At 42.8% G+C, this 26,691-nt stretch overlaps 2 protein-coding genes across 2 annotated transcripts in view; both read right to left on the bottom strand.

The window, feature by feature from the left end:
• Positions 1 to 24,018, bottom strand: part of meiob (meiosis specific with OB-fold) — a 48,626-nt gene extending 24,608 nt beyond the window's left edge. Inside the window, exon 1 of the mRNA XM_053414374.1 lies at positions 23,961 to 24,018. The gene's annotated coding sequence lies outside the window, so the exon portion shown is untranslated. The remainder of the gene's footprint in view (positions 1 to 23,960) is intronic.
• On the bottom strand, positions 3,930 to 24,811 carry si:dkey-121b10.7 (heparan sulfate glucosamine 3-O-sulfotransferase 6). The gene is made up of 2 exons (XM_053413875.1): positions 23,961 to 24,811; positions 3,930 to 5,625 (listed from the first exon to the last, which is right to left on the bottom strand). The coding sequence occupies exons 1-2, from the start codon at positions 24,440 to 24,442 to the stop codon at positions 5,007 to 5,009; spliced, it is 1,101 nt and encodes a 366-aa protein (XP_053269850.1). The 5' UTR covers positions 24,443 to 24,811; the 3' UTR covers positions 3,930 to 5,006.
• Positions 24,812 to 26,691: the final 1,880 nt, after the last annotated feature.

Below are 26,691 nucleotides of genomic sequence, written 5' to 3'. Positions count from 1 at the left end.
TGTCACACAAAAGGTTACTCCCTAAGCAATTCGCTCAGTAATGACCAATTTAGCTCCATAATTCAAAGTAAATGAGTCCATTACAGAAGTGCAGCAGCAGATTAATCTCTTTCGTCTCTGTACTGAGAATAACCCTCTGCATATGATGGCCGAGTGACCTTAAGTGACTCTGGTGGTGGAATGCACTTTGAACTCTGACCTCTGGGCAGGCCGGGGGGTTGATCCTGACCTCCACAGAGAGGGGAGCGAGCGGCGGAGCAGCGCGGTGACCAGTTGCTCCAGTCACTTCGGGAGCGAGCGACGATGTTGTGTTGGTCATTAAAAGGGAATGTGGACAGTAGATGGGCCGTGTGTGGCTGTTGGTCTGTGCAAACAGAAAAGTCTTGTGTTCAGTTCGGTCACTGAAAACAAGGCCGAGCATTTTAGTGCCATATGTAGTGATAAATAGTCTAAACCCTCTTTTTTGCTGCGTTTTCTTTACTTCTTTGAGAGTCCCGTACAGGTGGTTACTTTTACCAAGTTCATGCACTCCCGCCCTGACCAGTTTTATTTAAACAACAGCTTCCAATTGGTGTGCGTAAAGCAAAAACGACAACACTACACCTGGAAATCTATCGGTTGAGCATTTTGACAGACTTGCACAGTTTGACCACAGGCAAAGCAAAACTCAGTGCAAGCAGGGTACAGCACATTGTGAGAGTTTTGAGTCTAGGTATCACAAAATCTGAAAGTCAAATCAAAGAAGTCAAACTGAAAGAACGCGCTCTTGATAAAATGTCTATGTGATGGATTTGCATGAAATTCTGTATTCAATGATTTTTTTTTCTACGAAAGGCGCACATTATTTGTAACAGACGTGCCACCAACCATTACATGCGAAACATTTTAGAGCCCCCCCCCCCCCCCCCCCCCCCCCAATTTCTTAATCTATCAAAAGGTCAAGATTCAAATATTTCCTGTGTTTTATGACCTGGAAAGTGTATGACAATCCCACCAGCCTCAACATCACCATTGGTGCTAATTATCCAATGTTAACACACATTTTACTTTACTTTGTTTTGGTTATATGATGGCAGGATTTATCTTTGCTGATTCTAGAGAAAGACGTTTCAAATGTAACAAAAGGGGTCAAACATTTAGAGCTTAAAAAAATATCACTGTGGCGAGAGTTTAAAACTATAATCAAAAATAACCAATAAAAGGAATTAAACAGTTAGGTAGAGCATTTTTATGCATTTCCTTTCTTCCAGAATGGACAGTGAAACTTAATACATGCAGCAGTGTCCTGTACACAGGCTGGCCAACTAGCGGTCAGTCCACAAGCAGCCATGTCCCTCCCGCTTGACTGAGACCACTTGACCTCCTCAGCAAGGGTCACCAGTTTCTTTCATTAGGAGTGTAAAGATCTGAAGGGGTGACATTCGCCCATCCATCTCGAATATCCGGGTTTGGCCTAATCCATGCGTATTTGAAACCTGTGCACCCTCAGTGGAGCCAGACGCTCACATGGACCATTGACAGAGGGGGTCATTGTGTAAGTGACACAGAAATGTATCAGGAATGGAGCCAGGGCCTTTTTGGATAAAGGCCTGTTCTGCAGACCTGCGCTGAACCGTCCTGTTTGCATATCAATGCCTTCAGGCCTGAATAACTTCAGCCAGCTGACGAATGAGAGATTTGCTCCTATCTCAGGTCTCAGGGCTCTCTGGTGCAAGGATAGACATAAAGAAAACTTTTCATTGGCGGGGAAACGCGACGACATAGCCGGCTGGTTCCCTTTACACACTCCTCACCCATGCAGGGGGGTAGTGTGACTTGAGGACATTCTATAACTGAAGAGTGCGCAGGGTGGAAAATTAACACCACCCACTCCTCAAATGCAAAACCTAGGTCAAACTTTACTGAGGTCACTGATTGTCATCTTAAGTCTTTTCTGAAAGTGCAGTTGGCTGTGAAAATGGGTATTTTCCACAGTCGAGGTTATAGCTGCTAGCAGTGCCGACTGTCTGTTGATGGACATCTATTGTACAATGAGTTCATTAGTTTTTTTTTTTCTTTTTTAATGAGATAATTGTAAGAATGAATGAAAATGGTAAAGTTGAAGGTTGGAAATCCAGAACAATGAGCTGAATGTTGCACAATGTGTCTGTAGCATTAAGAGAAATTGCTGATGGGTGACAATTTTCGGTAGATTTGCTGCTATGAGCCCTTTTGAATTTACAGCAATCTGAACAATTTTAACAAGAATGTTTTGATTAGTGCAGATTAAGTAAAAATGCACATTTGCCATTGCTATGTTTTTCTGTGTCTGTCGACGAATGGAAACCCAGGTATTGAATCAAACTGGTACCATCACTGATTTGTAATGAAATATGAACTTTAACAACCACATAAATAAGAATCGCAGATGGATGTCACAGACACGGCATTGTCACCCTGTAGCTCTGGAAAGATTAAACTCGTACTCTGGTCTGGGTTCCACGTTAGTGCCCACGTGTATTTGTATTAGGTCCTCATCGATTACAGACGTGTGGGAGATATCATGTGTTAAATAATATTTTACAAATGTGTGATAGCGACCCGTGTTTGACCCCTGAGTTAAATCAAAGTGACAGTGGGACATGCTACGTAAAAGCACATATCCCTGCTGCCTATAAACTAAACAGGCGGTTATTGATCCACGCCATCTTCCTTCAGTGGAGGTCCCAGGGGTTGAGAATGCAATATTAATGGATCAGGGAGGAGTTGTTGTATGCCTGCATATGTGTTTATCTGTGTGCGAGTGTGTGCATGTGTGTGTGTGTGACAGCCGAGCACGCGACCACGCTTATAGCTCACACAGGAGCAACTCCATTAACCAGCCCGGTGGTGGCAGCGGTCAGCAGTTTATGACAACCAGGCTCACAGGTCAAGGGGGAGCGAGGAGGTCGTGCCTAAAAGGTCACCAATCACCCCAGTGAATTGATTGCTTACACATCGGAAAAGCCACGGCCCATGTGGTAACTTCAGATTCAACCCCGATGAACCTCACCACCCTCGGGCCCTGGTGAACTCCGTTTGCCAAAGAATATAAACACTCACATATGCTTAAAGGAAAAGTTCATTTGGAGAGATGCACTGTTTTGCTTTCTTGCCAAGGAACAGGAGATTAATGTCTCTGTTGTTATTTTATCTGTTCAATATAAGGCTCAGCATAAAGACTGGAAGAAAGCTAATGTAACTCTGTCCTAAAGTGATACAATCTGGATTAAAAACACAATTTAGGTTATTTAATGAACCTTAACGTTGTTAGAAAGACAGTTTTTGTCACCTTCAGATAGATCCAGGCTTTGATACCGGTTTTCAATCTCAGCTAAGCTAACCGGCTGCTAACTGTGTTTTCATAATCAATTCACAGACACAAGAGTATCATCAATCTTCTCATCTAACACAGCAAGAAAGCAAATGAAATGCATTTCCCCCAAATGTCAAACCATTCCTTGGACTATAACAGCTTTAGTGTTAATTTTTTCAACATGGCTTCCTCGTGAGAAAACAGCTTAAACTTTGGCAGGCCTTCTTCTGGTTGTAGTTGTGTCTTGTACAGACATACTGATTTGATTAGCTGATTATAATTCAGTGGAATCCCAGAGTTAATGTCAGAAACACACACTGACATTCATGCGCTGCTGGGCCAGGCAAACAGTTTACCCTGTTTTGGACTTTATGCCAAGCGAAGCCAACTGCTGGTTGTAGTTTAACATTAACATGGACACGAGAGTTGTACCAGTTTACTCATAGCTCTTACTTACTCCTGGTGTTTGTGGGTTTAATACGTGATACAAACAAAATGGTTAAGATTAAAGTAACAGTCTACAACATTTGCACATACTGATAATAAACAACACACTCACACATCCCCTGAAAAAAGTCAATGGGGATCAATTCCATGTTTTTCTAACCTGTGTCTTTTTATTAAGGATTAAGCAAGAGTCCAAAACACATCTTAGAATAAAAGTTTTACTTAGAATTTCCAGCAGAATTTCAAATACAAAAAATGTCAGAGCAAACATCTCAACAATAGTTCTGTCATCTTATAAATTAGGCTTTTAGAAATATACAGTTGCATGTAATTACCGTTAGAGGAGGTGAGTGTCAGTAAAATGACGTTGAAAATAAACACTGATAAAAGATTGGTCTGTAAAGAAGCATTGTACTGGGGACATAAATAAACAGCACATTTACAGCACATAGTTGACTGTTTTACATGAGTGGTACCAGACATCCCCCTGTGTTTCGATATGTCTGCACTTTCTTAGAAAAGTCCAGAAAAGGAGCTTGCACTGAAAGAACTGAAGAAAATATAACCTTCCATAACCGCATACACTTTGGGAAGGTGAAATAAACAATGCTGATGCGCTATAAGTGGTTCTTATTTATTCATTTACATGTCAACAACTCATTTACATTTGTTTTGATTGTAGGCTACCATTGTGCAGAAGTCCGAACCCATTTGCTTCTTACTGTCTGTTTTTGATTTATCGTAGCTTTGCCTGGCTGTCGAGGCTCGTTACTCTTATGCCGTTTGGGTTAACTTTAGGCACATCCCCTATGCAGCATTGGCTTCTCTCTGCTGTTATTTTCAATACAGACATTGTGCTGTTAAATGTTTTGGACGGCAACAAGAGTTTAGCATACTTCTGGTTCTCGGGGTGCCAAGTGCTGGAAGTTCCAGTTTTCAGGCTTGAGCCCATGACACTGCCGCAGTATGAACCACAGCCAGTGCTTCTTACTTGCTTTTGTTTTGATTGAAGCTCTAACAAACTTTGTCAGACTGACCCGGGGGAAGTCAGGCGTATGTGTTGGCAGAGCTTGCATTCATAGTTGGGGAAATGAAGGAAATACCTATTTTGTACAGTAAAAACTTTGGTATCACATAATGTCTTCAAGATATCCCTGTGTGGTCTTGAAAGTTGACTGAACAAGAATTCTACTCAAAGTTTTTGGGAGCTTTGGTGAGTTGATGTTCAGTCCCAGCCAAAATCGTGACTGGTCATTTGGTAGAACTTGAGATTGAAAGGTCTATAGAAGTCTCTGAGCCTAAGCAGCACCCCAGATGGGATCTGCGGATGAAGCCTACCCTTTGATTTTCCAAGGCAGCGTGGCCTGCTGCTCCCCTCTGGCTTCTTCAAGCAGGGGAAACCTTTGGTCTGGTTAAAGTAGAAGTGCTTGTCCGTCACGACACGTTTTAGCCCTAGAAAGTCCTGGACCCGGCCCATCTCACCTGCTGGGTCCGTCACAAGGCGTTCGCCACTCACAAAAAGGAAGCTCGAGAGCGGGAAGTAACGCAGCCAGTTCTCGAGGTGTTTGGCATATATGCCGATGCGTACGGCGCTCCAAGACGTGTCGATGAGTCCTGTGGTGGCGTTGCGGAAGGCCAGGTTCTGGAAAGATGGGAGCCCGGGAGACTTGGACAAAGTCTGGGTGTAATCAGAAACAGCCCGGGTCACAGGGTCGCGCACCACCACGATGAGCTTGGTGTGGCGGCTCATGGTGTATACGCGGCGAGGGGCTTCTTTGGTGATGAAGTAACTTGGGGTCTTCTCCATGGTGATCTGACCCTCCAGCGTACGAGGCATCAGGTTCCTGGCGAAAGAGAAAAAGAAAGTTAGAGAGGGAGGAAGACTATTAATAAAACTGTACTCTAAACAATCCGGGAGATCAAATTTGAGAAAAAGCTAACATGTGCTCTACATTACAAAAATAACATCTATATTAGAAAATAAATTAATACACTGCCTTGATATTCTCATAATTCTCTGTACATTCCTTTGACGATGCCTCTCTTGCCTTGAAGGCTTTAGATTTTGCTGTGTAATTAGCGGACTAAATCTGCGATTAGAGGCAGATAAACATGACATTAGCCGCTGGCATTGATGGAGTGACCGTTTCGGACTGGGAGCGAGTATTCAAACGGCTACTGTAGGAAAACCACAAGGCTATATTAATCTCAGAAAAGTAATTTCCTCTCATCTGCTGCCTCCTCCTAAAATGGCTTATAACTGCCCGGACTCGTTCTGTCCGTCCTCTTGCTCTTCTGTGTTCCTCGAAGCGTCCCACATGGCTGATATAACAGCCACATTACTGTCACACTACTAGAGTTGGAAGTTGCTTGGAGTAGCTGTTGGTAAATATTTTGTGGTCATTTATTGTTTCCCCCCTATGTGTGTTCTACTACAAACTAGTTCTGAATATAAACAGGGCTGTGTGTGCAAATTACTTGGATCACTCAGCCTAATTCAATCTACCTTGTTTGGCCCAGACCTTCGGACCACGGTCAGAGCAACAGACCAAAATGTATTCTGGCAAAAAGCTTGGTCTGAGATATTGGTTATTTACATCAACTAAGAACAAAAGTCGTAGCCGGGGAAAGCACGTTAGTGATGCATGTACTTGTATGAACTTATCCGGTGCCTTGATACTGTAATATGTCAAAATGTATTCTGTGAAAAAGGCCTATTTCTGACATCTGGCCATGCAGGAACAAAATTTTTTTTCTACAAAGAAAGTACAAATACACATACCCAAATTATAAAAAAAAAGAACTAGAGAAAACTCCATCCTCAGGTCATGGATCCTTACAGAGCATCACTGTAAAAGGTCCTTGATATATCTATAGCTATTTCCTTTGCTCAACAGCTCTAACTCGAACAGTCGACAACTCCAAAAATACAATCTCCTGTTCGTTAGAATCCAAATACGATAAGCGAGGGACTTGGGAGGCTTCCAAAGCATTGGCAACCAATTTTTTTCAATGCTGTAAGCCCAGCTAAAAGAGCTGGGGTTGAAGTGAGGCCCAAATTTGATAGATCATCCAGAATGAGTGTAATGGGCCAGCAAGGCAATTTGATTTTAATGCCGGAACGTTTTTAAGTCAGTTAGGGTAAAGGCAAGAGTAGCCCAGACAATCAGACATCCACTGAACAAATCCCCCGGTTAGGCATCAGTTCCACTTCTCGTGGTTCAGCTAATCTGGAAAGACTTTTGGCTTGTTTACAACCTGTATGATCATCTGACCACTGCTTCCCAGATCTAAGCGATTACATTTATTCGTGTAATGTTATCATAACTGGCCGTTACTGCAATAAATTGGAGTAATGCTTTCATTTAATGAATATTTGGCTGAGGTACTGTTATTAGTAATGCCTGCAGAAACAACAAGCATCCCAAAAGTGTTCTTTAACATTGAGTGCCATGTGTTCTCCTTCAGTAGTGGTTATTGCCTTTGGCCCTCTGATTGTTATTATCATCAGTGGTTGAGGTATTTTAGGCACACTTTGGGACTTAGAGACTGGGTTGCCCTCTTCCTCTTGATCTACCCCCCTACTTAGATGACTCAGAGGCTGAGAGGACTTAGTGGTCCCTCAAAAAGTTCAAAAAACATTAACTAAAGCCAGAGTATGACTGAGCGTCCTTATAACAGATTGTATGTAAAACAAGGGAAACGGGAGGGAAAGGAAAACCTACTTATCTTCTGTCCATTATTTCATTCAAATGCAAGTGAAATACTGAAATGGAATCTAATGACCTTCACTGTGAAAATGTTCTGCCAATTTTCCTCTCAAAAAAAGAAAACACAGCCCGAGATTAAAGAAAAGCTTCGAATTTCAGTTTGCGCTAAACAAATCTAAGCAGTTGGGAATGCCAGTGTTGCAACTGTGAAAGATCCTTCGGCTAATTTCCATGCTTCCCCCTCCCCTCCTCAGCCGCCATGTGGTGATGGTTGGGTCGGAGTCTTCGTGGTTGGTCTGTGAGTGAAGGGGCTCTGAGCCTTGATGTGTGGTGTTGGAGCCGACTCCATTCCACCCTTTCTGTGATCCAACGCACTCACTCCTCTCCAAGTCCGTCATGTCCCCTGGCATGAAGCTACAAGGGTTGCACCGAATACACAACTTATGGTATTCATAAGAAACCTCTGAGTTGTATTACAGGAATCGGGCTAAAGAGAATTGAGAGAAATACAATAAATACCGAAGGGAGGAAAGTTTAGAAAAACAAGTCTGTTTCTATGGTTCGTCTCTACATTGGGATTATTACAAAGAGCATTTTCGGCCTAAGTGTATGCGACAACCTATGGCTCTGAAGCCAAGTTTCTGAGCCTGTGGGTCACAGGCTTTTTTCTGGTCACCACATGACGTGAGTGGCAATATAGTTTTTATGCATCTAGGTCTTATAAGGAAAAAGAAAAGAAGCTAAATTTCTTATTTGGATCCAAGGAAAGTTTAACAACTCTGGCTTTGAGAGGAAATTCCACCCCTGGATACTGTTACTCACATGTGTCATCAATCTGCAAGGTTATTTGGTGGTAATTGCACGTTGTTTCGGTGCATGTACTCCTCTTCTACCTGCCTCTTCTACCTTTGCATCCTAAAGTGCCCAGAATGACTCAACAACCCCGGAGAGAACATGCCTGAGCAATTAAGTGAATATTTCCTGTGCAGGAAAAGGGAGAGTTGCATCCTTTAATCCTCATATTTTTGGCTGCAATGCAATTGCATCCTGTAAAATGACAGTCTGGGGTCCACTTGTTTCCCTGTGTGACTTCTGGACGTTAGTAGATATAGAAACAAATCTCTTCGCTTTGAAAGGAAAGAAACAAAAACCTGATGGGTACTGTATATAATTTGCGGAACAATTTCTCCAGCCAAAAATTGATTTTGTCTCTAGTTTAAACGACATATGCATTTTTTTTACATTAGAGATTAAAGGAAAAAGACACTACCAAACGAAATATGGACACCAATGTGCAAAATGCAGGATATCATTTGAGATATTTTTCTCTGGTTGCAGGCAGTGAAAACCACAACCAGATCAGAGAGGGAAAAACTCTGAGGTGCCAGTGTGTTTGCACCGCTCGATGTTTTGTGAGTTTGTCTATAGCACAAAGTGGATGTTTTATTTCATCCTGTCACTGGAAGCCATGGCGTTCCATGCGAGGCTGAGTGGTGCTGCCATTGACATTGTGTTTACATTTTGGACCACTAGCCTGTAATCACAGAACAGCCTGGCAACAGAACGAGAGCCCAGGAGGAGGCCACACAGCGGCGGGGAGTAGTGGGGGGGGGGAATGGGATATGAGGGGTTACAACAGAGAGGGGATATTAGAAGAAGAAGTGCAAGGAGAACAGAAGGCAATAATAAAGGGGGAATACAAGGTAAGAGCACAGATGGAGAGAAGAAAAACAGCAGCAGAATCAAGAAGGAACGAAATGCTCTAATTAACCTGGAGCTGCTACTCAGAAGCATCTAATCTCTCGTGAAGATGAAGACGCAGTGTTTGTTCACTTTATCTGACATCAGCTGGTGTGTGCAACTCCACCGACCACGGGCCACCGGCTGCCGGCCTCTGTACGGTTTCCAAAGAATGTTTACGGAAACCTAGCGACCTGATGTTTGTTTTCATCACACCTTTACTGTTCGCATCTGGTGCAGGAAAGCAGTCGGGTTTGAAAGTACGCAGATGTGCATTTATCTGTGCATACAAATGTGTCCAGGCACTCTCGACACACATTTAGCTGTGGTCTGTGTGGGTGGGCTGAGCTTTATAGGGGTCTGTTTAAAGGGCTGCAGGCTGATGGGCTACTGTTTATGACTAGAATATGAGGACTCATGAGTGACCTCTGTATACTGACCTACGTCAGGAACAACCAAGGACAGACCGGGGAGGAGCTGGGACTATTTTATGTGGATGCAGTGGACACACATTACTTGAATGGCTTTTTCCATGTCTGCTTAACAAACCAAGTTTAGGAACAGTAACTACATATTTGGTCAAAATTGAGTTATTAGCAGAATCGTCTGACATTTGTACGACAAAAAAAGGAATATGGTTTACAAAATGTCCAATTTCAGTGAAGACACCATGCAGAATTAGCAGTAAAGACTAAACGGGGGTAAGAACCAAGCCAAGCCACACTCTGCACTTAGATTTGGTAAATTCTGGGCTTGTTGACCCACTAACTTCACTTTCTGCCACAGAGAGACAGTTGTATTGAGTTGAAGCTAGCTTTTGACAAGATAGATTTTTTTCTCTATGTCCGCTATTATCTAACTAACATCTCAACTTTTTAATTGAATTTGCTGAAATGAAATCGAATCAGTATGGAGAAAAAAGACTTAAAGCAGTACTATGTTGCTTTTACAAACAGCGCCCTCTTCAGTAACACGTAGTAATTTATTATTTGGGCTCTGTGTCTGAGTGATTTAAGCCGGTTGACTCCCACTCACCTAAATTAAACACAATTGAACAGTGGATATTACCCATGATGCCTGGCTTCCTGAATCAGAAGAGCTGTAACAACACAACAAACTCTGTTTAGAGTTCTTGATATTTTAAAAGTTTCCTTATGCATTAAGTTTTATTATTACACAGGAGATTTGGCTCACCAAAGAGCCAAAGAGCATGTACAGGCATTCAGGGTGAAGTGTGAGAATGAAAGTGGATCATGAATCATAAAACTTATTCTCAAGCTGTTATTTCAAGATAATAACGTTGCATAGTGTTGCTTGAAGTTTTACTATCCTATCTTAGCCATCTCATCTTCTCACTGTATTGAAGGAAAGAAAAAATCCATCCATCTTATTCGAGAAGTTCAGTTTCACTGTCACGGCGAGCACTAGTGTTGTGTTGCTCGGGCTGAGTGTGAAAGTGTGACCCGGCCGATTGTCCTCACACAGCTTGTGTTACAAACTGGGGGAATGGGAATTTGTACAAAAAAGCAGATGTGTTCACTCATGCAAAAAGTAGTGTGTCCCTCGTGATGCAGTGGTTTGCATTGTCGCAGGAAGGTTGTGGGTTTAAACCTCACGGCCAGCTGGGGCCTTTCTGTGTGGAGTTAGCAAGTTCTCCTTGTATTCTGCGTGGGTTTTCTCTAGGGTACTCTGTTGCACAGTCTAAACACATAAATACATCTTAGGTTAATTAGTGACTCAAAATCGTTGGTAGAGTGGTAAATAGTCTATATTTATACATCTTGATGACCACTTGAAGAGCTTTACAGTACAGTAGAAGTGAATGGTTGTTTGTCTCTGTGTTGGGCATGTGATACACTGGTGACCTGTCCAGGATGTATCCCGCTTCTTGGCCAATGTCAGACAGCATCGCCACCATGCAGCCCCCACGCGACCCTCAAAGGGTAAGCTGGAGCATTCGAGGGAGTAAAGTGATTTTAATAATAAAAGTCTGAATAACTGGTCCTCGGATTTGATCTTGCATTTTTAAATCTTACTCTAGAAAGTCTCACAACTACGGGACAGTACTAGTATGTTTTAAATTGAAGATTAAATAGCAAACACACATCAGTCCTTTTCATTTCAGTTCGTACACCACCTATCTTTATCTCTGCCTTCAGCTGTGACAAACACTCACATAAACACAGCAACCATCTGAACTTGCCTTCCACAGGATGGATCCACATCTGGGAGCAATGAAGTCCTCACAATCTCTGTGTGTGTGTGTGTGTGTGTGTGTGTGTGCGTGTGCGTGTGTGTGTGCGTGTGTAGAGATGAGGGAAGTGTTTCTGGGTTAAGGAAGTATGCCTCTGGTCCCAGGGTCCTTAGCTCTGAAATCTGTGATCCATGCCGGCTCTGCTGGGCCAGACCCCCGGACCCTTTTAATCCCCACCAGCCTGCGCTGCACGGAAATGGACTCTTCCACCCTGAAGGTCACAGGCAGATGGTTGTGATCCAGAGGGCGAGACCACCAGGGATCACGGGGGGATCATGTAATGCAACATGTCAGCATGCGCAGCTTTCTTTCCCTAACATCCCGCGTCTACCCTTATCCTTTCCTTCCACTACCGCTCAGTTTCCCCTGTCCTCCTCTTTTATTCACTTTCCTGCCTTCCCGTCTCTCTCCTACGACTTCAAAGCCGTAGTGAGATTGTTATGAATATATTTGACATGTGTGAAGACATTTTCAAACACGCTGACATCCTCCACCACTGCACACGGACATATGAAGAGCGATGCAGTGTGCCTGTGTGTGTTCAAAGCCCTGTAAAAGCTGCAGCGTGGAGACTGAGGTTTGTTATTACTGATGGCAAATACAGGGCTGAGGAGCTTCTGTGGGCTGATTACAAGTCAGCGGGGACTGAAAGCAGCTCAATAAAAGGGGAGGCAAAGTACTGCTCCTCTTTGTGTCTCTTGGAGGTGGGCCATCACATTAGCCGGTTGATGTTTCTAGCCAATATTTAGCCGTTTATTGCATGTATCCGTTTCTATGTGAAAATACAGAAAACCTCTTTCTTGGATATTTTTTGTATTTTTGTAGCGATTTGAATCTCCAGCTTGTCAGGCCACCAAACTTAAAATGGAATAGTTAAACTAATTAATGATAAGCCATTGCCTCTGAATTTAACATAGGTTTAACCTATAAAGAAGAAAATTCAGGTGGGAGCCATCTTGGTTATCATCCATCGGCCTTTCACACAATATATCTGCATCACGGAAACCCTAACCGCTCGCACTGCATCTCGCTTCAGCATGTGTGTGGCGGACGATTACACAGTCCGAAGGTTACTGTCTGGCAGACGCACCCGGGCGGTGAGGAGTATTTTTACTGAGGAGGTTTGCATCACTGGTGTAGGTCGGTAGGAAAAGAGCAGAAGAATGTGTCTAGCTGAGGGGAAAATAAGAGGCGTAGCAGCTAATGGAGACATCGCAGGGCCAGGGAGCGACGAGTGAGTGAGAAGTGGTCAGTCAGAGTTTCCTGTGAGAAAGCTGCTCTAATGACAGAGGAAGATCTCGACGTGCCTCTGTGTGAGAGAGCGTACCGTGTGTGGGTGTGTGTGTGTGTGTTTGTGTGTGTGTGAATTTCAACAAAACGAACTGCACACTGTGTGAATCATAGGCATTAGCTCCTGTCTGTCTAAAAGGGTTTTGTTAATCTGAAGTGCTGACTGATGTATCACAAAGTTATTTTCGCATTAAAGGTGTAGCTTGACATTTCTAGAAATACACTTCCATCTAAGTGGCCGCATAAACATGCCAATCGTCGAGGCGGAGACCCCCAGGACACCTCTAAACGTTGACTCAACAGTGTGGAAGGATGCTGCGCCAGCTCCAGCTCCCACTGCTCCCACTGCGGGGCTGAGCTGGGGCTGCGCTGGGGAGCTGGGGCTCTCGCAGCCAGGCTTCAGCCCACCTGACTCTGGTTCAAAACGATATGGTTGCAAGATTGTATATTCGTCTCCAGTCGCCATATTTCTACAGAGGTAATGGATAGCTAAAAATCGGGGCGCTTGTATCTCGTGAAGGAGGGAGGAGGGGAGAGGGGGGGCGGGGGGTGAGAGGGGGGCGGGGCACTCAAAACAGGTCAATCTGAAGAGGGCTGTTTTAGACAAGGTAAAAAGGGTGCTGTTTTAAATGATCCTTGTGGTATTTTGACCAAAATATGTTACAGGCATTTCATTAAGACCCCAAGGAACCACATCAACTGTGGTGAAATGGGCATACGATGGGTCCTTTAAGTTCAATCAAGCCCTAAACGTCTTTCTTTTTTTTTTCATCGAGATACATGAATTATTCTCTAAAAGAATCAATGACGAGGTTGAAACATCTGGATCCACATCAAAATGTGATGGGTTCTTCCCTGACCCACACCCTATTCTTCCAGAAAGTCGGGGGTTAAAACCCAACTTCCTTGGCGGAAGTAAGGAGAGGAAGAGGGGACACAGTGATTATGTCTCTCTGATAGCCAAACAACTTGTAATGACACAACGTGTCCATATGAGCATGTGTAAACAATTGCCTGTATGTGTGTTTTGCACATGTTGCCACTGATTGCTCCCACCCCTCCTGACTTATCGAATGGGAAAATCAGCAGTTGTGTTCCTGCTGGGCCCACAGTGGTCTACTTGTGTGGCTTTATCTCTGAGCGGCCAGGGGCCGCGGGAGCCCCACCCTGCCTTCATCCGATCCCCTGAACACAGGCCAGAGGGAGGGATGCAAGGACGGAGGCAGGGAGGGACGGATGGACGCATAGATGAGATGGAGACAGATTACAGACGGACGGTTCGTGCATGGTGTGTCCTGACCTCAGTGATGTGCTGGGATATATTGTCCACAGTTAAATGTTAACTCACTTGAGATGAGGAGGAGAAAGGAGCTGCATGTATGTGAGGTTTAAATAAGAAGTATGTTTGAAAAGGAATGCTGCTATATTAAGGTAAAAATGTTGCATAGAATCGCTTCCAGTTTTACCAGCCTATCTTAGCAGTAGCTGCTTTTGCCGTCTCATCTTCTGATGAAATTGAAGGGAAAAAATCCATCCATCTTACACAAGAAGTCACCGAGAGCACGAGTGTTGTGTTGCTCTGGCTGAGTTTTCTACTTTGTGTTTTAATAAGAATGAATATCATTGTGGTAAGAGGACATTAGAACTGAAAACAACTTGTTGATTACTCTGTTTGTAGAATGACATTAAGTTGGCACATTTTCTTGTTAGTTTCTTTTTAACCTCGGCCAAGGGTGTGGTCTGGGTTAGGGAAGAATCCATCACATTTTCCTGCAGATCCAGATCCTGGGTCGATCCAGCAACTTTATTTTCTGCTTTGTGTGATGGGGCGTTCATAAAAATGTTCACCTTTATCCCAGGCTATGATTTATGGATCACGTTCAGAGAACTAGTATATATGAGTGTGTGGAACTTTGTGTTATAGAATCTAAGAGACTGTTGGGCCTTGGTGGAGTGTCATTCTAATTTAAAACACCCAACATCCTTTAGTTGCAATTTTAAATGGAAATTTTCAAATTTTTACATTGGTTGGATAGAGCAACACATTTAAATATATAAAAGCAACTCTGGAGTATTGATGTATGTATATTAACTGGTAATTAAAAAGCACTACACAAATTAATGCTTCTTTATAAGGATTTCTTATATACTGTGCATTACATGCCAGTTTAAGATAGTATAAGCAGCAAGCATAAAAAAAGTGTAAACACAAGTGAGTACTGTGTATAATCTTAAATGTATTATCTTACACGTTTAAAAATACTTCCAAATATATATTTAAATGTAAAAACAAATCTAAATACTATGGTATATTGTTATATTATTGTTATTAGTGTTGTTTAAGTGGTGGAGTAAAACTGACTCTTCCTGAAGCTCAGACCAACACAAACAGCTGCAACCTGCAGTTACAGCAGATGCAGTCTGGCCTTTGGTTCAGACAGTCAGTTAAAGATTAAACAGGAGACAACATTCACATACTGTTATGTTTACCTGCGCCTCTGACTTTGTACAGAGAAAACATCCACGTTTGCACTAATTAAACAGCTTCTTCAAACACGCACACACACGCACGCAGTTGAACACACACACACACACACACACACCTCTGAAACACTGTAATAGACTCAATATGGACTTTTGCCCGTCTGTTAACTCCCCAGGTCCCGACCAATAGGAACACCCACCACTGTCTGACACTGAAAACCCACTTCCGAGCCGTGTGAGGCCGACACAGCTCGTGGTTTCTCAGTTTATTGTCAGCAGCGTCTTGGGCTGAAAAACGGGAAATCGGTGCTGTCAGAGTCGTGACTTTTACACCTGGAAACAGTCCAGCCAGCCGTCTGCTATTGGTGCCGTCCATCAGACTCATCAGAGCGGACTGAGGCGGCCTCTGTTATACGTTTACACACGTGTCAACATGTTGTACAGATCCTTCGCTGGACGTGAAGCTGGTGTTGGTTTCCAGATTTCACTGTTTGATGTTTTGCTTCAGCTCTGCAGCTCTGCAGCTCTCCAGCCAGAGGTTCAGGCATAATTAATCTCATTTCCTCTCCAAACCAGCGCAGACATCACCTATAATTAACCAATTCTTCTAAGTTGGTTATGTCAAACTGATGGGAGTTTTCTACGAGGGTTTTTATGAGCCACGCAGAGAAAAGTGTGTCTCTCACGGGGGATTCTCCGGTTCTCACGATACCCCCCCAACCACCCAGTAAGACAGTCAGACATTAACCAGATAGAGGTCTACAAACACACACACGCACATGCACACGCACACACACAGAGTAAATAATTACCTATGTATGCAGACATGCCAGTGATGGTAAACTGGGTGTTTATGTGAGTCACTTCTGTCCCTCAGCTGTTTTTCTATCTTCAGACAATTTATAGACCAAATAGATCATCCAGTAATTGCGAAAATAATCTGCAGATGACTTTGTTTGTTACAGCCCTAATGGACCGGGCCCTTTATATTTCCCTAAGTGAAGGCTGATTAATCATCTTTAAGTCATCTTTTGGTGATAACATGAAAAGGAAAAATTATTATTTCAATCTGAAATCAAGATAATGAAATCTATCAGATGCTAATATTATGCTGTAACTGTAAATTATGTCAAAACTCAGTTTGGCCGTCATGAGAGCTCGCCAAAAGTGAAGCCAAAGCATCTTGATCGCAACCTAGGGGTTAACAGCACTATAGGTCATAAACCTTGCCTTCTCCATGTTAGTGGATGGGACATGGACCAGACTAAAATCAGATACAATTTTCTCAAAGATGGTTTTAGTGGTTTTAGATTTTTTTAGTCTATTCGTAAGTTAAGCTTGTTGAATTAGAAGAGCTACCTTAAAAGACAAGTTGTCATTTTTTCCAAGTCCACCTTAAAGACAATGCTCACATGCCCACAGGTGCCATAAAACAGTTTTGGGTTGTTACACTCCTCTTCCTAATGCGCTTTTAATGGAGAACAAAATCCCTCCTTTTCTCAAGAGTATGGCAATTTTCCTCACACACGCAGAGCTCGTTCTTATTTTCATCCCCCCCCCCGTCCCATCTTAACTCTGTTATTTTATGAAAACAAAAGCGGAAGCAAAAGAGGCAAGGGATAAACAAGAGGTTGAGAGGAATTAAAGGCAAATGATGGAGAGAAAAGAAAGTAGAAGAAGCAGAAAGAGGTTGATTCTGTTGCGGTACATTGAGCGCGGCGGCTTGTCAGTCACCCTGATCTGCCAGATCTCTCTCAGCCTCTCTACCTGCTCTGTCTGTTGGACAAGGATGACAGATTTTGATGAGTTTGCAGCTGCAGGGAAGCGACGGCGCGTCTCGAGTCTTTTACTTTAAATCCACCGTCACTGTGACAGCTTGGGATTAAAACTAAAAGAAAAACAGTCACAGTGAGGACACAAACTTTCTCTCTGTGTCTCTCTGATCGAGGTGCAGTGAGGTTCCTGCAGCTTCCTCAGCGATCCTCTCACCAGTCATCTGATTCCATTATTTCCTGGGAAGGGAAAGGTCGACCAATGACAAGCTGTCAAAATATGAATCACCCAGGTTAAAATCCATACCCGTCCCACACTAATTCATCAAGTCATGTTTGATTGTTCCCTCAAAGTTTTTCCTAGATTAATTTACATATTGTGTTGATCCTGACAAAAATGGCTTCACTTGTAAATCACAGGGCGTGCAAGGTTATGTTAATTGGATCCGACAGACATGCCGGATAGTGTTGCTCATGTTATATCTCTCGGAGCATTGAACCCCATCGCCTGCACAAAGCTCCCTTTCTTCCAGCGAGATCTATACATTTCACATTTTTCCAAATTCCTCCCTGAGAGTCCGTCGCGCTCCCCCAAAAAAAAGAAAACAGTCTCTCTGCGACGTGCCGCTTCCAAGAATGTTACGCCGAGAGGAATTCATCCGGAGAATCCCCTGTGACTGTCGAACAGGAAATAAAAACCTGGACATTCCTGTCTAGGTAGCACGTCCAGCCCTCAGCTGAGAAGAGACTATGGAAAAAAACGAAATGAGTCGATAAGGGAAAAGATTTAGAGAAAAAATGTGGGAAAGATATCGACTCTACGGAGAGAGAGAAAGAGAAAGAGGGTTCTAACAAGGGTGTGCACGTGGCCGGTGGCTTTACACTACACCGTTTGAGTGACCTGAACAAGCCAATAAATCCACTCAGCAACACTCAGACTCGGGGGTATAAATGTCAACAGTGGAAGGCAGTAACTGCTCCTTGTCAACAAGATTGAATATTTAGAAGTTAATTCATTTCTGCTGCAACAGCATGATAAAGAGAGAGAAATAGAGAGAGAGAGAAAGAGAGAGAGAGAGGGATCAATAGAAAGAACCTATTTTAGGTGATCAATATCGGGAAGCGACATTTATATCTGAGGGATATTTATAGTGTCAAGAAAAAGGCAGTGAGATGAACTGGTGGAACCGCTTCTCAACCAAGACAGAGCGAGGGCCGGTTCCTGGCAGGGGCCTGATCTCAAACTGGTTCTTGGTGTTTCGACAGGAGAACTGGTTAAACACCAACACTTTGCTGGATTGAGAAGGATACAAATATTTACGTAAGGCGCTGTGGGCGTAATTATCGGGACCAATAAGACCAATGCAACAAAGCCAAACATTTTTTTTTAGATAAATATATAAAATGAGGTTGTGTTTAAATGGCGATGTACGTTTGCAAAGCCACGAACAATACTTTGGTGTTGTCTTGAAGTCGTCACTAGTGTCACTCTGATTATCATGTTATTTATTTTTTCTCTTTGTAGTTTGATTAGACTGACTCTGTTTGTGTTATGTAAGGTAGCTGAACTGGAAAGCTTGAAGTTTAATCAATTGAGATTTTAAACATGAATGTTTAAGACAACATTTGAGGACGGGGTATGAATCGATAAGTTCACACTTCATTTCTGTCCCTTTCAGACATAAAATGTGCATTTTAATTGTTATTATTGTTCTTTTTTTGTCTACATTGCCAGAGTAGAGATGTGTAGAGTAACGTATACAGTGATGTAATGATGTGGCTCCATGGTGCTCTAACCTGTGACGAAGCAAACAGGTTCTTAAAATGTTTGGAAGTCCACCCAACTCCAAACAAGTCCAACACCAAGTTGAGCTGGGTCGAAAAGTATGATGAGAGGGCTGGATGGATTTCAGGTGGAGCTGAAGTAGTGTGAAAGACCCCGATCGACACGCACACACACGCGCACGCTTTACTCACTCACTCACTTGCACACACACACCGTGGCTGTCGAAAGCCTCGTTCTCCACCGCGATAACCACAGAATCGTTTCCAGTAGATGGCAAAGCCAAGGCTTTTCCACATATAAGCATTTTTACTCAAACAATTTGCCAAATGCTTCCTTTAAGGATGTCCATGTGTTTTACTTGGTCACCAGCTGAAGACAGAGGCCAACCCTCCCTCCTTCTCCCCGAGCTCAAAGACACAGACGTGCACTTTGAAGAGCTCTGTCGGAGGAATAAATGTTTAAGTGATCCTTTCCAGCCCAGCTTCAGATGATTTTGTTGGCCTCGCATGCTACGGTTCTGTTTCGAGTTGATATATGTGAATCACAGGGTACTTAGCGTGCAATTACACTAAATGAATAATATTTTTACAACAACATATGATATCTGGAAGTATAGGATCGGCTGAAGAGGAAGAGAAGAAAGGAGCGGAGGAAGCCACTGGGAAGTTGGATGTTTCTGACTAGGCATGAGTCACTGAGCGGCACCGGGGAAAAATCACTCAATCAATACTTAACACATCATTAAAGTACATGTGATATGTGAAGTGATGCGATGTGCCAGAGACATCAAAAAGGAAATGAATGGAAAAATGAACACAGAGGTTTGCAACTTTTTAACACAGCTCTGTGTGATGACCTCAGGTAACCTCCCACTGACTCCATCCAAGTTCATTTCAGGTGCTTTAAAATGTTGCACAATTTAAAGAGGTATATGAAACAGTTCATTAAAATAAAAACAACTTGACCGTTGTTATATATATGTTGTTGACTTTATCCAAATGTTTCTAACAATGTCTAAATTTAGAGAAATCACAGAATTTACTGGAGACGTTCCATTTTGCCCACGTTTTAAATATGTCATTTAAACTTTAACTGTCTTCTTTCCTTCAACGTCATGACGATGCTAGCCAGTTAACCAATGAGAATGTCAGCTGTTTTTCCCTTCCACTGTTTGTAATGACTCACGATAAGTCCTTGCCATCTACCTTGTAACGAGAATGACATTTTAACACACAACCCCACACATGAGCATAATTTGTGCCTGAGTCACATAGGGTTGATTTTCATCAGCAACAATGGTGACGACAACCCCTCCCATGATCCCACATTGATTCACTATGCCATCAAACTAAGTCTCTTGTTACTGTTTTGATTTCAAGACCCCTTGTGGCAGAAGTTACATATTGCACACTTAACACTTAGTTTTTGTCTGGATATTGTTGACCTATATAATTGTCCTCTTAAAATTGGTTTTGCTCTTTTTTTCTTGATTATTAGTTATTAAACTGAATTTATTTATATAACTTTTTTATCTATTACTTTTGATTTCAACCATTTTGGATATTAGCTATTTGGAGTTACCTACTGGCTTGCTAACTAGTTTTCTCAATCACAACAAGTAGTCGGCAGGCATCGCAGGTAATTTTACATGTGTGTGCATAAATACAGGGACACACACATTTAATAACACACACACATACACACACTCTTACAGAGAGAGGTTCCTCTTCATTTTTAAACATTTACATCTGTCTCATATGAAAATAAAACCCCTGGTAAATCGTATTACTTGTCCATATAGTGAACTACACAGCCCCGGGGTCCAATAAGCTCCCCCTGTATAGGACTAAAGCTTGAGGTGTAGACTGAAGACTGAAGCACTCATCATGGACCGGTGCTACATGGTGTGGGGGTGGCTGGGTGGGAGGATGGGTGCAGTGGTGTCGACTAATGCTTCATGAGGCCTTGTTTAACTGCGACAGGGAGCCTAATCCTCCTCCCCCCCCACCCCGTCTGCACGTCCCTGAGCTGTCCACGTTAATGTCCGTCCTGTCATTACACCGGCCCCCAATTCTCACGGCGCTGACGCGAGCTGTCAGCGGATTATGACAGAGCAAACACACACGTTTCATTATGGCTTCAAAAGAGAAAAGCAGAGGAAGAGGAAAAAAAAAAGGAGGGGGGGGGGGGGGGCAGCGCATCGTATCTGTGTTTAAAAGAAAACATGGTGAGTAAACTGAACATGTAAAGGTCTGTGGTGTTCTCACCTCTCAGGCTTTGTGACCGCTCTGATCACAGTAACTACAGGTCAGCCTGTCGATTCAGTTCAGAATGCATATTAAAAAAATTTTTTATTTTTCCCTCCCACACACTAATAGTTAAAACCAGTGGAACGCAGGCAAAATCTTTAAAAGACACTAAAACCCAGATAAGATTTTTAAGAAGAAGATAAGAGATAATACGCAAAACAGTTCATTGTATTTTTCTGTAACCACCAGGTTGTGTAGCCAAAGTTGAACTGACCCTTGATGTGCTCACCTCTACAACATGAGTCCAATTGGATTGTGTCAGTGAGGAGATTCAGAAGTTCTGACAGCAATGATTTTACTGCTAGAATAGATATAAGAGGAGTCAATTCGAGTTACTTCACCCAGGCCGAGCAGGACTTAAGAGCAAAAAATCTGAAGCTTAATGTTAAATAATGGAGGACGGGCCTTTAACAGGTCAGAAACTTAGTTTTTAGATTATATTAGGATGTAGTCCATAGAATCTGTTAATTAGCTGCTTGGTAGTATTCTTTCCTGCTGGGTATTTCATTCTTTTCTAGCTTTACATTGCGTAATGTAGATACCTGACATTGTCCCCTCAGAATAGAACTAGAAAAAACGTGAATATTCAACTCTTTTTTCAATAAAAATGTCAGAGGAAAGACATTCACAGCTTTACCTTCACATTAAATGTTGAAATTGGAGATGGTTTCACAAATTCAAAACTAGCTCACCTATTAGATTGTTAACTATTCGATTCATGAATTAAGAACTATTAAAAACAATCAATATGCTAAATATTCTCACTATTATCTGACATTTTATGGATAAGACAACAAACCTATTGAGCAAATATTCAGTATTTTAATTGATAATGAAATGAACTTTACAGTACTTGCACACATAACCTTTATAATTAAGATAAGAGAAACACTGTTCAGACAGTGTTTTTGCATCTATACAGAACTTTTCAACCACTTGAATATAACTAATATCTTTGTGTTGAAACTATTTTCAGAAGATTTGGTTTTAGTCATGTTTAAACTCCTTTGCAGAACTCACACTCAAAAGTTAAACTTCCTGAACAAGCTGTGGGACACATGACTTTAAACCCACCACACATGTAATTGTAACATCTCTCATGTAGCTTCCTTTCAGCAGGACACACACGCACACGCACGCTTTGATCACTGATGTCACTGATGTGCTGTTCCACCTGAGCCTCACAGTGAACCAATCATTACCGCTGCTATTGATCTCTCCCCGTGTCTCTCTCTGTCTTCACCACATATTATTCTACTACACCTCTGCACTCTCTTTTTCTCTCTCCTCCTCTACCCTTCACCAAATCCTCCTTTGCTGCCCCGATCTTCCTTCCCTCGTTCCTCCTCTGTAATGGTTCTGCTCTGTCCCTCCCTCTCTGTGTCTTCTCATCTCTGCACCATCAGATATGAGGCAGTCATATCCGCCCACGACATGAAGCTTCCCCCTGACCACAGCTACTTAAAACATTCCTTAACTTCCATCCATTTTAATTTGTCAATTCAAATATGTCCCTGCACGTCCTGAAAACTATTTCATTCCTCCGGTTTCATTGGACAAAGGGTTCATCCGCACAGACCCATCCTCTCTTTGTGATCTGGGCTGGGAGTGACAAAGGCCCTCGGGGGACCAGCACGGACACTTAGGGAAGCAGTGTATCAGCTCAATAAACAGCAATTTATTGGCAGGGGACTGAATACGCTGCCATGCTTGGAAGCTATCAGCCGATTGTCTTATTGGTGCTGAGCGACATTAATGAAGAGAGGAGGAGGAGGAGGAGGAGAGGAGAGGGAGCACACCACGATCTGTTTGTGTGTGTGTGTGTGTGTGTGTGTGTGTGTGTGTGTGTGTGTGTGTGTGTGTGTGTGTGTGTGTGTGTGTGTGTGTGTGTGTGTGTGTGTGTGTGTGTGTGTGTGCATAAACATAGACTTCATGTGGAGGAACGAGGGACCGTATTTACTGTAATAAGAGAACTAGAAAATGCACGATAATGTTTGGCTCTTGACGTCAACACATTTATTTGGCCCCAGAATAATAATGAGAAAATCCATTGTTGTGGCTCCAGAAATGGTCTAAAAGCTTCCGACAAAACTATTTTACCCTCGGCAGATCATCCACCCAATCTGAATAATAAGACAAGATGCACAAGAAAGACTAAGTGTGCAGTGGTTGCGAAGTAGAAAGAATGATGTACATTTTGCATGACCGAGCACCGTTTACAGGCACTGTGAGAGTAGGGGAAAACACAGATAATGTTATTGGGCCCTTGTGTTACAGGGGTGTCAGCCCACTAGCCATGCATGACCTGATTTTACAACTGCACCTCAACACCAAAATATATATAACAAAGCAAAATATATAAAAAAATATAGCAGGAATACAATCACTTCATTCTTTCATAATCTTAAATCAGGGGCTCTGATTTATTAACAAGCTTCATAAGCAGGAATAAAAGGTTTGTGTACATTTTCACACATGTTAAAGATGCGAATGAAGAAATCTCTTTCTGTTATGTATCTTAAGGATTATTATTACCCTATATTATTATTCATGTACTCCACTCTGGATTTTAACCATTTGTTTTACTTGTTGCGTAATACTCTGTGTTTAAAAGTGCTCTATTAATAAAGTTATAATTAGTAGTATTACTATTATAGAAGAGGTGGAGGACATTCTATCCCCTATGACTCGAAACTGTAAATTCCAGGTTACACTGGAAAGTGACGAGAAGCTTTGACGACTTCTAATCGGACGCCCTTGACTTGTGGACTGAGCCTCGACCCCTCACACCGCATCACTCCTCTCAGTTTTGTCTTCTAGTAAACACTGCTCACCTGTACCACTCCAGTCCCTTGTCGTAGAAGCGGTCGAAGAAGTGCGGCTCTGCGCCCACGGCTCTCACGTCCGGATGGATGCGCAGGAACTCCAGCAGGGCGCGGGTGCCACCCTTCTTCACCCCGATGATGATGGCCTGGGGGAACTTTTTGCTGCCGAAAGTGTTGTCTATAGAGATATTGTTCGATGGAGCGTCGCTCCTCGACAAGTCCGACAGCTGCTCCCGCACAACCGAGGCCGGGGACGCGTTGTGCGCCCCGCGCCGCTCCGGCGAAGACTTGTCCTGCTCATCATTGAATGTAATTTTATTGTGAGGATCGGTTTGTTGGTTGTACACGGGCCTGGGCAGCGAGTCACAGTATCCGTTGAGGCAGTAGAAGAGGTACGTGAAGAGGAGGATCATGGTAAAGAAGACGGACAGCTTGGACTGCACCTTCAGGTGTCCAAAGTTGAACGCAGCTCTCCATTTACTACATCCCATGAGTCGCAATCCTGAGCTTGGGGACACAACGCAGGAAACATGGCATACCGCAGGACCTCATGCTCCTGTCTTTTAATTAAAAAAATTAAATAAAATAAGCTCCTCAAACTGGGAGCGCTTTAAAATGATCACCGTGCCACAGCAGCAAGTGGCGCAAAAGTTGGCCACCGCGCGTAAAAAAGCTCCACATGTTCCCCGGCTTATCCTGCAGCTTGTCTTTTTATATGAATCTCCTTTAGGGCTTCAAGAATAACTTTCACTTTTTTCTCGATCACAAGTCCCAGCGAGGCTCAGCTGAAAGGTGGCTGCTGTGAGTCTGTGTCCCGCTGCGCTCCCGTGCCTCAGTCTGTGCGCTCCTGTGGCTCCACGGCTGTAAGGAAGCTCTCAGCCCCCCCCCCCCCCCCCCCTCCCCCCCCTCTCCAGTCTGGCAGCCAAATCCACGCCCTGTTTATCAAACGCACGCCCCTTCCATCCTCAGCCCGTGCCACACTAGAATAACAGACATATAATGGACCTCCTCTCCAAGCTAACAGAGCGGGAGAGAGACTCTCATATCGAGGTACTTTCAGAGCAATTTTGGAGATGTAATACGCTCGTTAGTTTAATTGTATTTAATGCGCTGGAAGAAAAGCAAAACGTTTGGAACACAAGAGGGAGGGATATTAGTTTTTTATTGCACACTCAGGATACGCAATTTCATTTCCTCCTCCTCACTGCAAATTTGGAAACCTTTATTAATGGACTGTGAGCTGCAGGCTGCCTCCTGGTCAAACTGCAGTGTAGTGAAGGGCCAGCTATAGTGGCCACCTGCTGTCTGCCTGCCCCCATGACCACACACCCCAATGGAGCCAACCGTGACACACACATCTAACCTTTACTCTCCTGCCCAACAGGGACAGACAGGTGGCATCAGCCCTATTTCTTCACTCCCTCTGTGTGTATGTGTGAGTCTGTAAAATAACCATGCCGTAATCCAGACCACCACCACTTTCTCTACTCGTCCACTTTCACTCAGATACAAAAACTTCTAATAATACTTATTAAATACACAAATCTATATTTTCAGCAATGACGCAGGCAGATCAGATGTCCGGGATCCGTCCCTTTGGAGAAGATCTTACATGAGATGCTGTGATGAAAAGCCTGAACATTTACGCCCGGATTTATTCCTTTGAGCTGCAGACGCTCACTGATGATCCTCAGATCAGTTTGTAGCTGCTGCTTCTTCATGGAAACAACTGACTGTTCTTTTTATCTCTGTGCACTGCTTTGAGAAAGTAAGATACAAATACATGGCGTCAGTACGTATTTCCTATTTTTGACTTTCTCTCAGTTCCAGTCATGGTTTGATCAGTGTGACACTCATAGAGGCAAATGATCCACTGCACTAGATTACAGCACTTTGTCAATAGGCATAGACAGAAACAACTGAAGAATATGAGTACTAAATAATGCAATATACATGAATTAGATATGAAATATAAGTTGCAGTGTTCTATAGATATATCATTGCTTCACACTGTTACTCAATTAAAGAAATGATGCATCATCAAATATATGTTCCGTTGTGCTATATACATGTCTCTCTCTAGGGGGCTGGAAGGTAAACATATGCTGTTAGACCCCAAAGGACCTCATTATGCATGGCAGAAATCAACCAGAACTCTAAGGTTAAACATGTATTGTTTAGTCTCTTTACAGAAAATTTCAATGCCAAAATCCAATTTTGATCTGTTTTGCCCAATTAAAAGTTGGAAGTTTATTCTTACCACATAGTCCAGGGTTAAGGACAAGAGCATGCAGGCCCTTGAACAGATTGCTGAGCCCTATGAAGAAAACTGGGATTTTTTAAAGTTGGGCAATAACAACATAATTTGATTTAAGTATTTAGGCAAAATGACATAAAATAGACCCTAGGTTCCATTTTTTAAATGCCAATTTACCCGGTTTTATTTGCCAGTAAACTGAATATCTTGGTGATTGTTGTTGTTGTTCTAAACATGATGAATTTACACTCCTTTCTGTCTGACTGTTCCAGTCACACGCAGCAGGTCTACTTTTGAAGTTCTGCACCTTAATACTTTCCTAGGCTATGTTATTAACTTAATGATAGTTCTGTGGAGCCACACCTCTGGCCTTCACAATACAAAAGCTCCACAATTAAATGTGGACAGACAACTTCAGGGATTATAAAACGTCACATGAAATCCGGATCTTTAAAAGAACATCCGACAAACTTTAAGTCATAT

The sequence above is a fragment of the Pleuronectes platessa genome, chromosome 21 (assembly GCF_947347685.1).
Source record: "Pleuronectes platessa chromosome 21, fPlePla1.1, whole genome shotgun sequence".
Lineage (NCBI taxonomy): Eukaryota > Metazoa > Chordata > Actinopteri > Pleuronectiformes > Pleuronectidae > Pleuronectes > Pleuronectes platessa.
Note: the sequence above shows the minus strand (reverse complement) of the source record. Positions and strands in the feature narration are given on the sequence as shown.